Here is a 19,175-nt window from a genome sequence, read left to right on the forward strand (position 1 = left end):
CTTGCATGACTGCTTTCAAACACTGCTGCTGTTTTGTGCTGGAAAAGTGACTGCCTCGGGATGTGGCAAATCTTTAATTTCTACAGGAGTATCTAACTTTCAGTGAAAAGATACTGATTTGCGTTTTTGAAATGATTTTTGCCTTGCAAGTAGAGCCACTGCTTTTACCACCTTGCCAACAATACCTAATATGGAATTAAAAGATTCTGTTTCATGTGTTCCAAAGACTATGTTTTAGTGCATTTCCCCAAGTCATCTGTGCTGTGTATTCTAGTGCTCAATAACACCTTCAATTTCCTCCTATAGGGCTTTCATTGATTCTGAAAACTAGACTAAGAAAAATGGAAGGGCCCACAAAATATGTATGATATCTTTTAAAAGAGCAACAAAAGAGTTTAATCTTGCAATGGAAAACCATTAACTCCATAGCCATAATTTTAGAAATATTATAGATTTTGTTACCACTTGACATTTATTCCATTTCATCATTTTATGAATTGGTCTCTGGATATATATAGTGGTTATCCCATTAGATGTGTTTGTGCTTTGCTAAAAATACACTGAAATTTCTATTTATATATGTGAAGTATGTGAATAAAGAATTTAGCCAATAAATGAATGCATGTCAAATGCATTCATAGGTGTTTCTGTAATTCTCTACCTAGCATCCTTTCTCTCTTCCTTTCCTCTTCCTACCAACAAAGCTTTTGAAGCAGTATCTGAACAAACTTGTCATTATTATCTTAGGTATTAATTATTCATGCCATTTTTCATAAGCTACTCTAGAGTGCTGATTTCAAACATATAAGAATCAAAAATGGATAGAAGTTTAAAAAGAAGATGGTCAATGAAGTCATTTCCATTCAAATCAAGAAGAGGCTGGAGTTGGGTTAATATCAAAATAAAGTTCTATTTATGAATTTTCCATGAGAATAAATATATTGATAGGAAAGAAGCAAGTCTCTATTGTAAGGGGAAAATGCTGTTTCTTAACAGTAATTTGGAGATTTCATATTCGATTAAGTTATTTTTTAATCATTTCATTTTTCATTAGTAAAAAGATTAAAAATGAATTAGGTGAAAACATTACCATAAAAATGAAAGCTAGTTTCCTGAAATAAACTTAGATGATGAAGGGTCTGGAAGTTGAAAAACGTGACATATTTTAGTTATGAAATAGTTCTGAAAGCAATTAATTAGTAACTGTAATGATATTGCAATAGGTTACGTTTAAAAGAATGAAACCAAAATCTAATTTTCTAACTGCACAGTGAGCAATGCTTATTGATTAAGCATCTGTATGTAGTTTGATTTTACCAAGTTCCGAGTAAAATAGTACACCTAAAAAAAATAATGAAGAAACAAGGTTTATATATGATGAGGAAAAAGCAGCTATCTGATCCCATCCTGCTGTCTTTATTGTTTGACATCCAGTAGACTTCGACTATAATATTCTAATGGGTTTGGAGTACGGTCTTTGGAGTTGGACTGACTTGGAATCAGTTCTGGGCTCTGCCCCTTACTAGCAATGTGCTTAGGCATCTTCTCACATATCTGCCTATTGGTTTACTCTTCTGAAATATAGGGATAATAATGCATGGCAGAGTCGTTAATGTGATGTTCGAGAAGCACTTAGCTAGCGCTGAGTGGTGCTCAAGAAATGGTAGCCATGTTTAGGTTTACTGTAGAATCTGAGCTTTGTGACATGCTGTCTGCTTTATTCATCTTTCTGATTTCAGTATTTGGCACGTAGCAGATGCTGAGATGAATATAAATTCAATTCTGACCCGTTTTGTTTTCTACACCCAAGTATATCATTTCATATGACGTTCTTATGCTTTTGGGCATCTTTCCCTTTTTTGCTTTCTTTCTTTAAGAAAACACAGTTTAATCAGCCAACGACTTTATTCTTCCCTCTCAGGATTTATTTTTATTAATGCGATATATATTGCACATTTATGCAGTTTCATAAATGGTTTAAAATACTTGCAAAATGTAATTTCTTTAGAGCTGTTAATCGTGTACAATCAACTATCTTTACGGTGCTCCTTTAACTCAGTACTCTGCAATATTTATTTTCAGTAGTTTTCTAATTATATGTGCTGCATAATGAAACAAATTAAAGCAAATTGTTCCATGAATCAGGTTTATCAATACTGAGTATTGCTCCAGATGTTGGCACAAGTTGAAATCTAAGCTCTACAGTTCTGGTTTGGCAGTTAAGTGACATTTAATGAAGGTATTTTATTATATGAAATTACTAGTTCAGTTTGAGTAATTTACTAAATTTCCGTGTGCGTCAAACATCTGCTGGGATTTGTCGTCATCCTGCCGTTTTCTTTTCCTAGTAGTTACTGGATGAAAATGATCATGGGTAAATTTGTCCCATACTAAATGAAGGAAGAGACTTCATTCAGTTAACTGTCAAATAGCAGGAGTATTTCTTGAACTATTTCTTCTTGGCATCTTAAAACTTTGTCTGGATCCTGTTCTTGCACCATTGAAATGTCTTTACTTTCACCACCTTCAAGTTGTCATTCTTCCTGTGCAGTAACTTAATTACTGTAAACTTTTCCTTTGGGGAGATGGTTCTCATTTTTAATCTGAAAAATGGTTTTCAATTATGGAGGCTGAGAACATTAAACCTACGGAGTTCAGATTCATCTGAGATTATGCTTCCAAAATTTCAGGTATTTTATTGGCTTCTTCCTCCAGAAAGCTTCCATGACACCAAGTTTTCATTAAGTGTCATGCCTGTATGCTCGTGTCACATCATGGACTGCTCCCATGAAAGCATTCGTCACATGGGGTTCCAGTCCATTGATTGGTCTCTGTCCTAATCTATAAGTTTTATGAGAGAAGGAACCATCTTTGTTTTGTATTCCTAGTGCCCAGGAACTCAAAAGTAGTATTTTAATCAGTTAATAAAGGATGCTTTATATCACTTCCATTCAATAAAGACAGACATTCATAGATGTAAGTAAATTCTTCTAACTTCTACGTGTTTTGATTACTTTGCGGTGTATTCTTCCAGACGCACTTGTTTCTCACTGTATTTCTGAATACTTTTCCTTCCAAATGTGTAATTTGCCTAAGAAAATATTTTAGAGTAGACTTAATTCTAGTCTCGTGAAAATTGGGGTGAAGAATGTCTGAGACGTGAGTCAGAGTGTTGTTATGGATTGAGTGAGGGAAAACTCAAAGACCAGAGGTCTGGCAAGGTATGTTCATAGAAACTCAATAAATATATGTTCATTCCTTTATTTGCGTCACATGATCTCATCAGTTCCCCACTGTACTACCTCTAATGCTTCTCCCTGTCTTCAATATGAAGGTAGAACTCCAAAAATAATTATAAGGTTCTCCATGGTCAATGTCATTTTATGCTTTTGGTCTCTGAATTTCCATATCTTATGTGATCTCATTCGGAATTATTCATGGACATTCCTGATTGTTTTATCAGTGGTTACCTCTCTTATGCATGTGGGCTGTCTCCTTAACTAGATTATACGGTCCTTAAGAGAAAGTATTTTTTTCTTTTTCATATATTTCATTGTATCTTCAAAAATATGCCTTGTAAGTGTTAATTATTGTTTGAATTGTGCACGGTACAGTGTATTTCCAGCAAATTAAAATGTAATAGTAAAGGTCAGGAAGATTTACCTCTCTGTGCGAACATAGGATGATACAATTAATACCTGAATATGAAACTTAACTTCTCCAAGTAGTTCTGGCCAGAATTTTACTCTCTGTTCTCTGGGCCCTTGGATGTGTGATTTTTTAACAGCATTGTCTCATGCTTGCTTGTTTATGCATTGCTCCGTGACTATTATTCAACTGTTTCAGGTGTGCGTGGTTGGTTCTCTCTTCAACTGGTGGGGTAGAGAGGGGAAGCAAGAAAGGATGTTTTGGAAAGAATGCTAACTGAAAACAGACTCAAATTTAATTCCTAACCTTGTACAAACTGCTGATTTTGGTGGTCTCTATGGTGCCTCTCCATGCTCCCTCATATGCCTACTCTTTTGCTTGTTAGGGAAAGGAGAGCCGCCTAAAGCAGTCTGTAACCCCTGGAATGACTGGGAGGCATTTATTGCTGAAGCATGAAAAGGCTTGGGGGAGATGCCTTATGTAGAAATAAACGTTGTTAACTATAAGACCCTAGATAAGTTACTGACCCTATCGGTGCATCAATTTCCTGGTTGGTAAATTTTGTCTAATTTGGGTTAGATGGTCTCCAGCATCCTCTCTGATGCTCACATCCCTATGTTTCAAGACTCACAAGACACAAGAAAAGTGCTTGGAAGGCATGGATGTTGTTTAAAAATTATAGGTCCCATGCTGTACTCTTTTCTTTCTACTCTCTTTCCTTTGTAAACTCCCCATGCATTTTCCTTTGTAAACTCCCCTGCATTCGTGCCTAGAGTTAAACCTTCATTCAGTCTGTGGAAATGCAAGCAAAAGGTCACTCATCTATGTGGTAGATTCTAGTGTGGATTCTAGTCCCCAGGAAAAATAAAGTGTTGGTAAAGTCAGTATATATTACTCTAAAAGGGTCAGACATCCCTGGTAGCACTCAAGAAGGTTAGGTGGTACACTGATATTGTATTAAGTAACATTGGCTCAGTTGGTGAGAAAGTTTTCAAGTTTCTTGTATTCTTTCAATATACTGCAAGGCCATAGAGCCCACTCGTGTGTGCAGGCTAAGAACTAGCCCTATCTGTATCTGAAAAGTGAGAGATCTCTTAACCCTGATCTCCGAAGATAACTGGTTCATGCGTCTGTGTTCTATGTGACCTACAAAAAAGGAGCACAGAAGATTCAAACTCTTATCTTATTACTGAGCCTTTGTACCTTTCTTATGGTTCTTGGACCTTGTCTTGCATTCTCGTTATTTGTGAACTCTCTTTAATGAGTTTTATACTACTCTCAAAAAGGTATTTTTCCATATATATGCTACTATACCTACTACAGTCCCTTAAACCTGGTAAATGCTTAATAAACCTTTTCTGGAGAGAATTTCATTGCTGTTCATTTTGATAATCCAGAAAGGAAGAGATAACTCAATTTTCAAAGAGCCTCCAATTCCAGACATGGGGTTCGGTGCTGTGGGGTATGTGTAGGAGCCAGTACTCCTCCGTGAAGGAAACTAAGTTCAACAGAGCTGTCACTGGGTTTCTACATTCTCTCTCTTTACTTTTATTCCACTTTTTACAGTGATTCATTTTGTGAAGCTATATATAGAAATGAATGTAAAATTTATGAAGTTTAAACTTCAGAACTCATATCAACATCACACTAATGTCATTGTAGTAATTGTTTCCTGAAAATTTTGTATTTTCTAGGTTACTTTGAAAGATTTTAAGAATTCAATGTATTTTTTGTATAATAATATAAAGATTTAAGTACTATTAGAGATTTAACAACTATGTGGAAAATAGTTATTAAATACTTTAGAGTGCAAGCGATTTAACTTTAAAAATTTAGCATTGTTAGATTAAAGGTTTAGTTGCCCTGTTTTTAGTATACATTCTTTTCATTTCTGTCATCACATTTTCTTGTCATTCTGTTTTCTGATTTCTGTTATCTTTTATAAGTAGGAATGATTAATATATTTGTGTGCACTGCATTAAAGTCAATTACTTTCCTTTAAAAAGCAGCAGTACCTTGTTACATTATCACTTAAAATGAAGGTACCTACAAATTAGACTCTTAACTTTTAAAATGTGATTGCATGTTAAGATATTTCTCCTTCTTTGCCATAAATATACTTTTGCTCAAAATATATTACATTGTTTTTCTTATGTGAAAATGAAGGCATGATTTTGTGCAAACTAGCTATGCTTCTTCAAGAACAAGTATAGGTTTATAGCTTCTTGCACTGTGAAGACTTGTGTCACTGGCTCATCTTATATGACAGTAATTCAATTATGACCTTTTTATACCCATTTAAAAAATAAATACAAACAAGTTTTAGCACGCTTAATGCTGGGGAAAAAGAAAGTCTTCTTCAAAATAACCTAAATTCAACCCAAACATAAATATGCCTTTTCCTATGGTATTTCTTTTCTGCTGCATATTACCTTTATAAAAATATAATTTGAAAATAAGCATGTTACGGTTTTCTGTATTGAAAGCACTACAATAATTACATACTGCTTTTTATTTTCTTCTTCTGTTAACATTAATAATTCCAAATGAAAAATTTTATGGAGATGTTTTTAATGTTTATAGCAGTTTATTTATTTATGACAAATGTTGATTTTCTTTATTATAAAGCCACAGTAGTTATCAAAATGATTAATTGTAGACCTATGTCAATATAATGACAATATTTGTAACAAATATGTAATTAGACATATGCTATGGACATCCCTCTAGGAGGATTTGAATTTCAAATAGAGGGCTTTAATCATGTCCCTTCCTCTTTGCGTGTTGGTATTTTCTAGTTGATGATGAAGGAGTCCAGGAGACAGCAGAATCAGATGGGGACACACAGTCAGAGAAACCGGGGCAACCTGGAGTTGAGATAGACGACTGGGATGGACCAGGTAGGACAAAAAATTTAAAATTCAATCATCTGTTGCTACTATGAGGAATTCACTTTTTTTTCCTTAAATTTTAATTAAATTATAAAACTCTTACACTCTCACTTTTGATTTAAAAAAAATATTTGTGTGTATGTTGGTTACACGGTAGGCTGAATAAATATCATTATTTAAAGAGGATTTTTATCTTTGATAAATAAACTATAAAAACCAAAGTGTTATCACTGCTTGAAGTTTTTCATCTTTGTTTTCTTTCATACTCATGTAGGAATTTAGTTAATTCTACTTGTTTCTTCTTTGAACAGAGATCTTTGTGCTGTATCCACATTCAAATTGGGCATACTTTTAAAGCTTCAAACAAGTAACAAATACTCCAAAGAAATACTTTTAGTATTGTCATGTTGTAAGTCATAGATTGAATCCCAGTGTGTGTTTAGAAAACATTAACAGATGCCCCACTTTGATTCAAGGTTTTGGTAATATTTTTACTGTTATGAATGAAAATTAAATTTGATTTTAAAGTTCATTGATATTTAATCATTTCAAGAAAAACAGAAACTGTTAAAATACTCCAAAAGACCAACACAATTTTATATAAATATGTACAGTTCATAAGAACTCTGTGGCTAAAAACCTTTATATTTGGTGCCAACTAATTTACAATTGATGGTATATTTATAAATGGAGACTGTTATGTCACAGGGCTTAAGGATATAAGTGAGTTTTGAAATAGTTTTAGCCATGATTTCCAAAGCAGTAACATTTTTCATTAAGAAAGATCCCTATATTTCAATCACATTTTCACCCTTGCATGACTTTGCAAATTGCTCTCTGCTGTGCGTGAAGAAGAGAGGAACTCCAGTGGTAATTTTCTGAAACCAGCAGCTGGAAAATATAACGCAAATAAAAATGAAGATACAGTATATCTGATTATTATGATGTCATTTCTAATGTTATTCGTGATACACACAGATGTTTGTATTCTGTATACTATAGCATAATGTTGCCCAAGATTTGGGATCAAAACATATTATAATTAAAGTACCATATACCACATTTTAAGAGTTTGAAAGAAAATGTGGACATCTGGCATTTTCACCTTATTGCATAATGTTTCTGTCTTAATGAAGGGAAGAATTCTCTTGATTAAAAAAATAAGAAAAAAAACTTCGGAAAAATTTATTTTTTCTTGGGGATTACATTTAACTTAAAGAAGTGGGTGAACTTTATGTTGTATGGTTATTTATTCATAGAATTAAGTACGGATATGCTGTGTAGAAGAGTTTTTACATTGAAATTAGATTAGATGGCCTTTTGATATGCCTACTTGCAAAGGGTACATTCTGGATTCACTCAGAGGGGCAGACTTGGAGGCGGCTGGTTTTCCTCTTTGCTCAAACCTGGGACCCACAGTGCTCCCAGCGACTTGTGAGTAAGTAAGCAAATTCAGGGGGTGGTGAATTTCTAAACACATACTGCATACCCAGTGCTTCCTTTTTCAGGAAGCTTTTCCAGAAATAAAGTTATGTGTTAGCTAAAAGAGAGCAAGAGAGAGAGAGCGAGAGCGAGAGAGCGAGAGTGAGAGCGAGAGAGAGCGAGAGAGAGAGAGAGAGAGAGAGAGAGAGAGAGAGAGAGAGAGAGAGAGAGGCATAAGGATAAAGCATGATGCTGTCCATTCAGGATAAGATTTTTCACTTTTGAGTTAAATTTACTTAACATATCTGATTTAGTAAACATTTTATTCAGTTGATATCAGTGAAAATGTATATACTCTTTCTGTAGCACAAATGAATGTATAAAAACTTTAAAGGAAAAAATGTATGCCTATAAGCAGGTATGCCTGGAGGAAATTCATCCTTTGTATATTGTAAAATCGATAACACATTTTTTCCCTACAGATGTTTTGCAAAATAAAGGGGGATTTATTATTTTGACATCCCCTGATTAATGAAGTTGACTCATAACAAAAGGTTACCTGTTGGATATTTATCTTTTAAGGTAGAATATTCATTGCTTTCCTTCAGTCAGAGAAAGTATACAGGATGTTTTTGAATTTTTGCTATCGCACGAATAGTGATTATATCAATATTTTTACCCAAATTTTTTTATTCAAAAAAAGTATTGGTATTTTACAACTGTATTAAGAAGAGGATATTTCTCGGGTTTTAGTGACAGTTTCCAAGCATCTTAGAAAATGAACTCTGGATTCTAAAGTTTTAGGTTCGAATTCTGGATTTGCTGCTTACTTGCTGGATGAATTTTTGCAAGTTGCTTAATCTCTCTGTGCTGTTATTCTCATTTGTAAAATGTGGAAAGTAATATTAATGCCTCTTAGGGCTTTTGTGATAATTAAATCTTGAACATAAAATGCTAATGACCATTATTATGGCTTTGAAATTGTTGCGACTTGAAGCAGAACCTTTAAAAATTCTTTTCTGCCTTTTTTAAAGCACAGTAGTACATCTGTTACAACAAGGGTAAACTTTTATAATACGGAGCATCTAGGTTTTTTTTTTGCGGTGCGTGGACCTCTCACTGTTGTGGCCTCTCCCGTTGCGGAGCACAGGCTCCGGAGGCGCAGGCTCAGCAGCCATGGCTCACAGGCCCAGCCGCTCCGCGGCATGTGGGATCTTCCCGGACCGGGGCACGAACCCGTGTTCCCTGCATCGGCAGGCGGACTCCCAACCACTGAGCCACCAGGGAAGCCCAAGCATCTAGTTTTGAATTTAGCCACAAATTATTGGTTAAGACATGAGGCAATGAGCCAGGTGTGATTTCAAGGTCTCCTAACTTTAAGGTCCTCCCACCCAGTCCTGATAGTCACCCTAAGATAGAGAGTTGTCTCTAAAAATAGAACAGAACCAAAGGACAAGGAAATTATCTAAAGAATTTGAGGCATAGAGCTAACATCGTTTAAGATAGATCAGGATTTATCTTATTTTTAAAGTTTGATTGGAGACGACTCCACAACTTTTCTTGATAGCTCAGTTCGATAATGAATCAACTCCTCTGTGAAGTGTTCTATTTTTATCAAATGCAGATTCCCCAGAGCAATTTTTTTTCCTTATTTGTTATACATTTAAAAGGCACATTTAATAATTGCTCGTACCTTTGTTAACTCTTATGATTAGGTGGAACCTAAACAATCTTTAGGAAAATTGTCTTAACATTTTTAAACATTTCTAATGATGAAATTCTTTAATGTTTAAATATTTGTGACTTGTTTGAATAATCTTCAATTTCTAATGAGTCTTTCACCATTTGAGTGGAGTGCTAGACTCACAGTAAGCTAGTAAAGTTCAGGCCAGTGTAAAAGTCATTACCTCATTATTTCAGTATTTCACATATCAATTTTCAAGTCTGATTCTTCTTTCTTGCTCTTAAGAAAATTACCTTGACATTACTTTGCTTGGAATCTAATTCATATGATACTTGTTATCCACTGTTCTTCCTTTCCCTCTGTATTTGCCTATACCTCACTTATATCATTTCTGTCTTCTTTTTAAGTAAATGCTTTTTCTTTTATCGCCCTCCAGTAATTCAGTTTGCCAATATTCTCATACATTTAACTATTTAAGAAATAGTCATTGTACACTAATAACTGTGAAAAGTGCTAGGGAAAAGTCCAAAGATGTAATACAATGCTGGCCACAGTCTCTCTTTTTTTATTGAAGTATAGTTGATTTACAATGTTGTGTTAATTTCTGCTGTGCAGCAAAGTGATTCTATTATCTATATCTATCTATTTATCTCTCTCTCTCTCTCTTTCTCTATGTATATATATATATATACACACACATATTCTTTTTTCATATTCTTGTCCATTCTGGTTTATCACAGGATATTGAATATAGTTCCATGTGCTATACAGTAGGACCTTGTTGTTTATCCATTCAATATATAATAGTTTGCATCTGCTAACTGCAACCTCCCATTTCATCCCTCTCCCACCCCACCTCCCCCTTGGCAACCCATAAGTCTGTTCTTTATGTCTGTGAGTCTGTTTCTGTTTTATAGATAAGTTCATTTGTGTCACATTTTACATTCCACATATAAGTGATATCATATGGTATCTGTCTTTCTCTTTCTGCCTTACTTCACTTAGTATGATAATCTCTAGTTACATCCATGATGCTGCAAATGGCATTTTTTTTGTTCTTTTGGGGGGCTGAGTAGTATTCCATTGTGTATATGTACCATGTCTTCTTTATCCATTCATCTGTTGATGGACATTTAGGTTGTTTCCGTGTCTTGGCTATTATAAATAGTGCTGCTGTGAACATAGGGATGCATATATCTTTTTGAATTATAGTTTTGTCTAGGAGTGGGATTGCCAGATCATTTGGCAACCCTATTTTTAGTTTTTTGTGGAAACTCCATACTGTTTTCCACAGTGGCTGCACCAACTTACATTCCCACCAACAGTGCAGGAGGGTTCTCTTTTCTACACACCCTCTCCAGCGTTTGTTATTTGTAGACATTTTAATGATGGCCAATCTGACTGCTGTCCACACTGTCTCTTTTTGATACCATTTCTCTCCTTTAACCTTCTTTAATTATTCATGTAGTGTAGTTAGGTAGGATGCAATAATTAAGCATGTCAACCTAGAAAGTAGAGAATTGGTCTAGACTACAGAAGAAAATGCACAAATTTTAGAGCCATGCTTACACTTATGGCCTTGTGGCCTTGGGCATATTAAACAGCCAGGACCTCAGTTTCCTTATCTTCAAAATGGGAAGAATAATAAGTACTTTGAAACATGGTTATGAGGATGAAACTTGAAAGAGATGATATATATGATACCTAGCACAGAGCCGGGGTGAGTGTGGGATTTGCTAGATGTTAGTGGCCTCCCTTTACCCTAGGACCTCTCACATTGGCCAACAGTTGGAATGTGTCCTTATTCTGAAAACAATGCTTACATCTCTTTAAGAAAATCTTTAGAACCTCAATCCATCGCCAAATTCTGGAGTGCTGACTTGTGTATTTATTTAGAAGGAGACTTAGGGAAGAGAATACTGTTAAATCATTATAAATTCGTCATCCACCACTATGAAATGAGTACCTTAAAAGTCACATCTCATAAACGTCAACTCTAGGAATGCCAACTCTCTGGCTTATGTTATTAAAAACATGTTACTTCTTTTTGCACATGGGAATAATGAATAATTTGTTTTCCCTGGTCTAATATTGAATGAATCTACCAACAGCCTTATAGCCGCTTTAATTGACATTTCTAGGAGCTCTACTAAAGGAACATATCATGTTACTCAAATTGTGCAGATAAGTATGTGTAGCCCCCAATAATGTGTATTAATACAAATATGCACAGATATAAAATTTTGAGCAAGCAGTCATTTAGATTCTTTGACACGAACTTTTCCAGATAATCATGTACTTTTATTTAAATAGATTTTGGTATTTATATGTAAAGCATTTGGGCCATTTCAGTAAAAATGAAGTAGAAAATCAGACCTTGTATCGATGATTCGAGGAATTAATAGAATGAAATTAGGAATAATTTTTGTGTTATACACTATGGAACAGCACACCTTCCTCCTAGGTTGATAAATGGAAATCTGATTTACCATCAGAGATAAATTATTTTGAGGTAATGGGTAGAGAAGGCCAGCAATACTTCTGTTTATATATTGGCCCTGCCACTTATCAACTGTATGACTTTGGGTAAGTTACTAACTCTCCAAGGGCTCAGTTTCCTTATTTATAAAATGGGGCTAATTATGATAACCACCTCATTAGTGAGATTTTTTATGTAAAACATGGAGATCAAAACTTCATAAGTGCTCAATAAATGGCTCTTAATATTACTTTTAGCATCATTTTGGCAATTGTGCCTTAGAAGCCATTATAATGCCTTACAGATGATAAGCCCACATTTGTATAGTGAATCAACTTTGTAAAATGATTTCGCTATGTAGAAATCATCACAGGGCTACATTAACTATGTTCTATTCAACTGGATTTAAAACATAATTCAGTAAAAGAAATTTTAATGTAAATAAATTTTCAAGAATAAATGTCTAGCATAAAATCAGATGTGTGTACCTGTTGCATCTGGACTAAAAATGTTTCAAGAAATCTATAAAGAAGTCACCTCATTCAGGTGCTGTTCAGCGTTGTGGATCCACGCAGATGATCAGGCTAGTTCTGCTCTGTGCCTGAAATTAAACTGAGGAGATGGGGAGTGTTTTATATAAAGTGGAATGGCAGCTGGGAGACCACTGTGAGAGAGAAGCACACACTAATGATACAGGGTATTTTTCCCTTTACTGGTCCAAAGAAGGGCTTGGAGATTACAGTTCTGATTTCGTTTCCTTTTTGATTGGGAAAATGTGGTAGATATAAGATCTGGGAAATGCCATTTGAAGTAAATTAACAGAAACCTATGAAACATAGTTAACCACAGATATAGTCTGACAGTAAGAAGAATATTGTGAGAAGCAGAGGAAATCGTAGAATGACTGTGTATTACTCTGACAGTGAATTGGTATTATCTCTGCTATCAGATAATGCAGTTATCATTAATTTTCACATTTGCATTTCAATCTTTGGAAGGAAATGACTCTTGCCGGATGAAGATAAGAGCTCTGTACCACTATAATGAACCATCATTTTATCCCAACGCTTTTTGTCCATATGAAAATGAGGCGGGGAGGAGAGTGTGTGTGTGTGTGTGTGTGTGTGTGTGTGTGTGTGTGTGTGTGTGTCTGTATGTGGTGGGGTTCAGAAAAACATTATAACAAAGTGTCAAAAATTGCTACAGACTTTTGAGCCCCTTCTGAAACAAGAGGGGGTCAAAATAAATCTTCTGTACTGTAGTTAAGTGGATATCGGATTAAAAGATGAAAGCCTTACTCTCTGTAGAACAGGATGCCACATAAACACAGTAAAAAATAGTTCTCTTTATCTTATTCCTTTACTCCAGTTTGCACTCTGATATAGAATTAGGGCACACATAAACCTAACCCAAAAAAAGAGGTAGGTTGAAGGCAAAGGACTTACGATTATTGTTTGGAAATAGATGTCTTTGAGTTATAAGAACTGTGTAAAATATACAAATTTCTTATTATTATTATTTCTTCAGTTGTACAAGAATGGGAATTAAGGATATTTAGATAATGGCTTGTAGAACTTGCAAATACCTAATTTGTTTGCACAAGTTTAATTGATAAATTCAAGCTAAAGAATAATGAATTGAGATTAATTTTTTTTTTTTTTTTTTGGACCTTGCTTTGCAGTGACCTTTTCCTCAAACAGATTGCTGGAAAATAAAATACAATGTCAAGTTTTATAAATACATCATGATCCCAGAAAAATATATGACAGCACATACTTTCCTATCCCACATGCTGTTCCCATGGCAAAATTCATTAATTAACCTTTTACAGTAGAAGCTCCCTTAATTAAACTAAAATTTGCACCCTTTCTCTGAAACTTACTGATTGAGGCTGTTGTGGGTTAAGTCGGGTCCCCTCACAACTCGTATGCTGAAGTCTTAAATTTCAGTACCTCAGAATGTGATGTTATTTGGAAATAGGGTCATTGCAGATGTAACTAGTTAAGACGAGGTCATACTCATTAGGGTGGGCCCTTCATCCAACATGGCTGGTACCCTCATAAGAAGGGGAAATTTGGAGACAGACCGCATACATAGGGAGAACATACTGTGAAGATGAAGGAGGAGATTGAGATGATGCTCTTAGAAGTCAAGGAAGGCCAAAGATTACTGGGAAACCACCAGAAGCTAGGTAAGAGGTATGGAACAGATTCTCTCAGAAATCCTTCCCTTGAATCCTTCTGATTCCCAGAAGGAATCAATCCTGCTGAACCTGATCTTGGACTTGTAGACTCCAGAATTGTGAGACAATACATTTATGTTATTTAAGCCACCCAGTTTATGGTACTTTGGTACAGCAGTCCTAGAAAACCAATACAGAGGCCAGGAGCTAGAAAAGAATCATGTGGGCAGTCCCTTATATGCTTTCCAACTATATATCTTACTGTAATTTTTAGTTGATTTTAAATATTGTCTAAACCACTCGTATATTTGCAAAAAAAAATACATTGTTTCTAGGGCAACAATATTGAAACCTTCCAAAGACTGGATAAAGAGCAATAACTAAAAAATGTAGGTATGGACAAAATAACTGCAGCAAATCAGGGAGAAAATCATAAACATATTGAAAGAATCTGCCCTTAGATGGCTTTGCAAGTGCTTTTACATCCTCACTCTAATGAAACAAACTAGAAATTTTAGATGAAGCATTTGAATGTTGTTTATGAAATTGGAGGACCAACAGTGGGCTCATAGGCCGATAAAAGGTCTAGGCCCTACATCAAATGTTTAATTATTAAATGTGCTTTTGTATAGCATAAGTTAAAATATAATGCTTCTATTATTATTTTAAAAATCATTCCATGGTTTGGCTATTTTGATGAACTGCTCACCCCATTTTGTCCAATAATAGGACTTCTACTGTGCTCTTTCCTCCTGAGCCATAATTCAGCTTAGAATTCTTCTCAACAGGACACTTCAGGAAGACACTTGTCAGTAGGATATAAGAAAAACCCTTGCTAGCCCCTTTGTAACCTCCTTCATAAGAAAGTATGCTTTAGGTACTTCTTTTGGCACAAGAATTTTTGGCATTCGTTGTTTTCCTTGACTCAGCATTAAACCTGGAAAAGATACCTAAATATGTGCCTGATCTGAGATGTTGAAAGAAAGAAAACCTAAACCATGTAATTATTTGCTTCTCTTTTGTCTGATTCAGAAAGGGACTTAATGGGGTTCAGAAGGATAAGTCAAGACCAACACAGTGACATACACTAGAAGTAGAAGTGGTTTGAAACTATGGAAAACAAAAGCAGGTACATAGAGACATGTACACTTGCTATTAATGGGCCACAAATTTGGAACTAGATTACTAGATTATTTAAAGGGTAATATTGATTGGGTACACAAGATAAAATACATTTCTTGTAAGTTGGTAGTTGAATCTAGATCCTTGAAGAAATTCAGATTCGATACTGTAGGCAACAGTACTATATATACATTGCTGGGTGCTTTCTATTGCATCATATCAGTGAGCACATACAAGGCCGCTGCCTCACCTGTGATTTTACAAAGTATCAGGTGGTTCGGGTGTTTTCACTTGATCCATCCGTTATAAAGTTTCCCATCAACTTTTCACCTAATGGTTATTGCCAGGATCCATTGCATCATTAGGGCTTGCAAAATGGTGACTTTTGCATTTTATCATTCCTTCTGTATTATTAACTGATATTATTATCTCCTGAAAATCTTTCCCTCATCTACTATTTAGTTACCCCTGAATACTGTTCGTAAAGGAAAAGGTGGACACATGCTTGATTTTTTTCTCACTACATACCAGTTTTCAGTATAGGAAAGAATAGAAAGAGTGATCTAAGGCTGGTAAAGTAAACTGGTAAATACTGTCGTTGCATTTAAATTCAAGATCTGTGTGAAGACGTGTTATGCATATAAGCCACATACTCAGAATTGCATTAAAGATAAACTACTCTGACTACAATATGAAGAATGGGTAGAAGAAGAACAATAGAAATACAGTAGTAGTCTCATCAAGAGGCGAAAGAGGGTTTTAGGAAGCACCAGATATATTTGAGGTTGTCATTGTGTGTGGCTTGTTCAATGTATCTTGTTGCCATTCACTGAGGTAAGGAGAACTGAAGGAAAGACATGTTTGGGGAGAAAGATGAATTGGATTTTTAGTATGCTATTTGCAGTTTTTGTGAGACATCCAAGCGGATCTGTTGAGTAGAACATTGGTAATATAGGCTGGGAGTTTGGAGAAAAGCCTAGTATAGAGATGTAAATCGGAGAGTCATCAATGTATACGTGGCAATGGAATTCATGGGAGTAGATGGGAATATATATATATATATATATATATATATATATATATATATATACACATACATACACATATGAGGTCTTGGACATGAAGCTTGAAGAACTCCTATCTCTAGCAGAAGGATAGAGGAAGAAGTGTCAAGAGCGTCTGATAAGGAGGGAACAGCCAAGATAGGGAGAACCAGGGGAATGTAATAGTTTTAAGGAGGAAAGAGTCATGCTTGGGTTAAATGCTGCTGAGACGTCAAGACCGAGATTTAAAGACTTCCCTTGAATTCAGTGCCACGTGGATATTAGTGATTTTAACTGGAACTATTTCAGCGGAGCTCTTGTAGCAGAGCTGCCAGACTGTGGTAGGTTGAAGTGCGAGCGAAAGACAAGCAAATTGAGTCAGCTATTGGAAACAACTCTTCTTGAATGTTCTTGGTAAATAAATATAAACATACCTGGGTTTCTGTGAAACTGTTTATTGATAAAATTGTTCATTACCATTTTATTTCTACCTCAGAAACTTTCAAACTTTAGGGTTATGCCTCCAAAGAAATTTATGTCTCATATTAAGCCATTCTGAATATGCTACCCATTAACTTTTATAAATTATTTCAAAGTTATTTTTATTTCCTGTCCCTACCATATTTTCAAGCTTTACATGATACATTTTGCTCATTTCTTTTAAATTTTATTGTTTCAACTTTTATATCCCAGTAACTAGTTTACCAAATAGTTTGTGTGTGGATTTTTTTTTGAGTTTTATTACCTTGAATGTAGTTGAAATGCTAAATTTAATAACAATATATTACATAAAAATTTACTATAAATTTGATGTGGGTTAGAAGTATGTTTTCCCTTCTTTCTGTATTCAAACTGATAACAGCTCTTATGGTGTTATTGTTATTTCTGTTGTCGTTTTAACCTCAGGAGTACACTTAGACCTTGGAGACTGTTGTATCTTTGCCTTCATAATAAATTCCTACACTGTTTCTGAGATTGATACTTGGAGCAAGCAACTGATTCACTCATAAATATAATTTGCATATCCTTGCCAGATCTTGTACTTCTTCCCCTGCACCTTTGCAGACCCACATTGAATTAATTAATTTAATTAGTTCAAACACTTATGGAATAAGTGTTAAGAATAACTGTGTGCCAGACTCCGAGGATAAAGCGATGACTTGGACTCATACTACCTTCAAAAAGCTCGTAGTACAAAGAAGACAGACAAATGATGAGATAATTAAAATACATTGCTATGGATTCTGTTACAGAGGCATGTACAGTGTGCGGTGGTGGCAAAGGGGGAGGAAGGTCATCCACTGCCAAGTGGGAGGGGTGGTGGGAAAATGGCTGAGGGATCAGCTTGCACAGAGGGAGAAGGGAAGGGTTGCTGCTGATGGTGAGACATAATGCTGAAGAGATAACACAAGCAATAATAATCTCTTCAGTGATCGCAAGGACAGAGTGATAAATACACACCGGACGCACTAAATGGTTAATGATACGTGGGAAATGTTTAGTTTTTTGCAAAATTATATATATTATATATTAAGTGTAGTAAACGTGTTGCCATTTTGCCTGTACAGAAGCTTTCACTTTCCTGTTAAACCTGCCCGACTGTGCCACTGTTACCTAGAAGGCACTATCCTTCTGTCACTCTTGGGTCTGAGGAATGGAGAGGTTTTCTGAAAGATAATGGAAACTAAAGTACCCATGCTGAAGATTAGTTACATCTGTAAACTGTTAAAAACAACAATTAAAGAGTTGGGTAAAAGGTCAGCTAAGAAACCTAATTGTAATTTTAGCCATTTCCTGGAAATTGAACAGCAAAGCAGGGTATCTAGTGGCGTTACTGGTCTTGCCTGGTGTTTGGAAGCAGGGCTAGCTCTTGGAGGCTCTTGGAGAGCTTGGTGGGGAATAAGAAAGGAAGGCTCAAGGGGGAAAGTGTGAGCTTCTTGCTAACAGCAGAGTTCTACTTGGCAGGATTCCTGTGGGCCATATTTTAAGTGTCCTTGAAAGAAAATTGCAAAGTGCTGCGTGTTTTCAAAGAAAATTTATTGAATACATTGTCATATATAGGAAAGTAATGAAAATAACATATTTGATGTTAAACATAGTTTATATTTGGTTAAATACACAGAGAATCACATGTCTTATTTTGAGTTTTCATGGCAGAATCTCTTGATACTAACAAGAGTATAACATTCTTTTTAAGTGACACCCTGAATAAAAACAGTCACAAGCCTTCCCAATTGAATGGAATTTTAACAAGTTCTTTGGGTTTTTTCCTGTTCATTTTTTCATATGAGTTAATCAAGGTTATTTCATCTTTGAGCATTGTATTAACAATGTAAAATAAAACGAAAAGAATAAATACATGAGTACGTTCTAATAAGGATGGAAACATGGCATTTTTTTACAGAATTAAGTAACCTATACACCAGACAAGGAATATAAAATGACTGAGATTGACAGCACTTATTTTAGTGTATATTTTAAGTAAACAATGCATTATTTAAGTTTATGGTATTTAAAATTATATTTTCTATATAAAAGCAATGCAAGCTCACCAAAAGAAAAGAGAAACGAGTGGAAGACACTTTCTGCCATCAGAGTGTTTATTTCAGTTCCCTCTACCCATTTTTCTTTTCTTTAATTAATTAATTAATTTATGTTTTGGCTGTGTTGGGTCTTAGTTTCTGTGCGAGGGCTTTCTCTAGTT

General features: G+C 35.0%; 1 protein-coding gene across 1 annotated transcript in view; it reads left to right on the plus strand.

Moving 5' to 3' along the window:
- The window catches only part of ZFPM2 (zinc finger protein, FOG family member 2), a 466,557-nt gene that overhangs the window by 120,200 nt on the left and 327,182 nt on the right, over window positions 1-19,175 (plus strand). Inside the window, exon 3 of the mRNA XM_032610608.1 lies at window positions 6,447-6,548. Coding sequence (XP_032466499.1) covers window positions 6,447-6,548 — 102 coding nt within the window. The remainder of the gene's footprint in view (window positions 1-6,446; window positions 6,549-19,175) is intronic.

This window comes from Phocoena sinus, chromosome 17 (genome assembly GCF_008692025.1).
Source record: "Phocoena sinus isolate mPhoSin1 chromosome 17, mPhoSin1.pri, whole genome shotgun sequence".
Taxonomy (NCBI): domain Eukaryota; kingdom Metazoa; phylum Chordata; class Mammalia; order Artiodactyla; family Phocoenidae; genus Phocoena; species Phocoena sinus.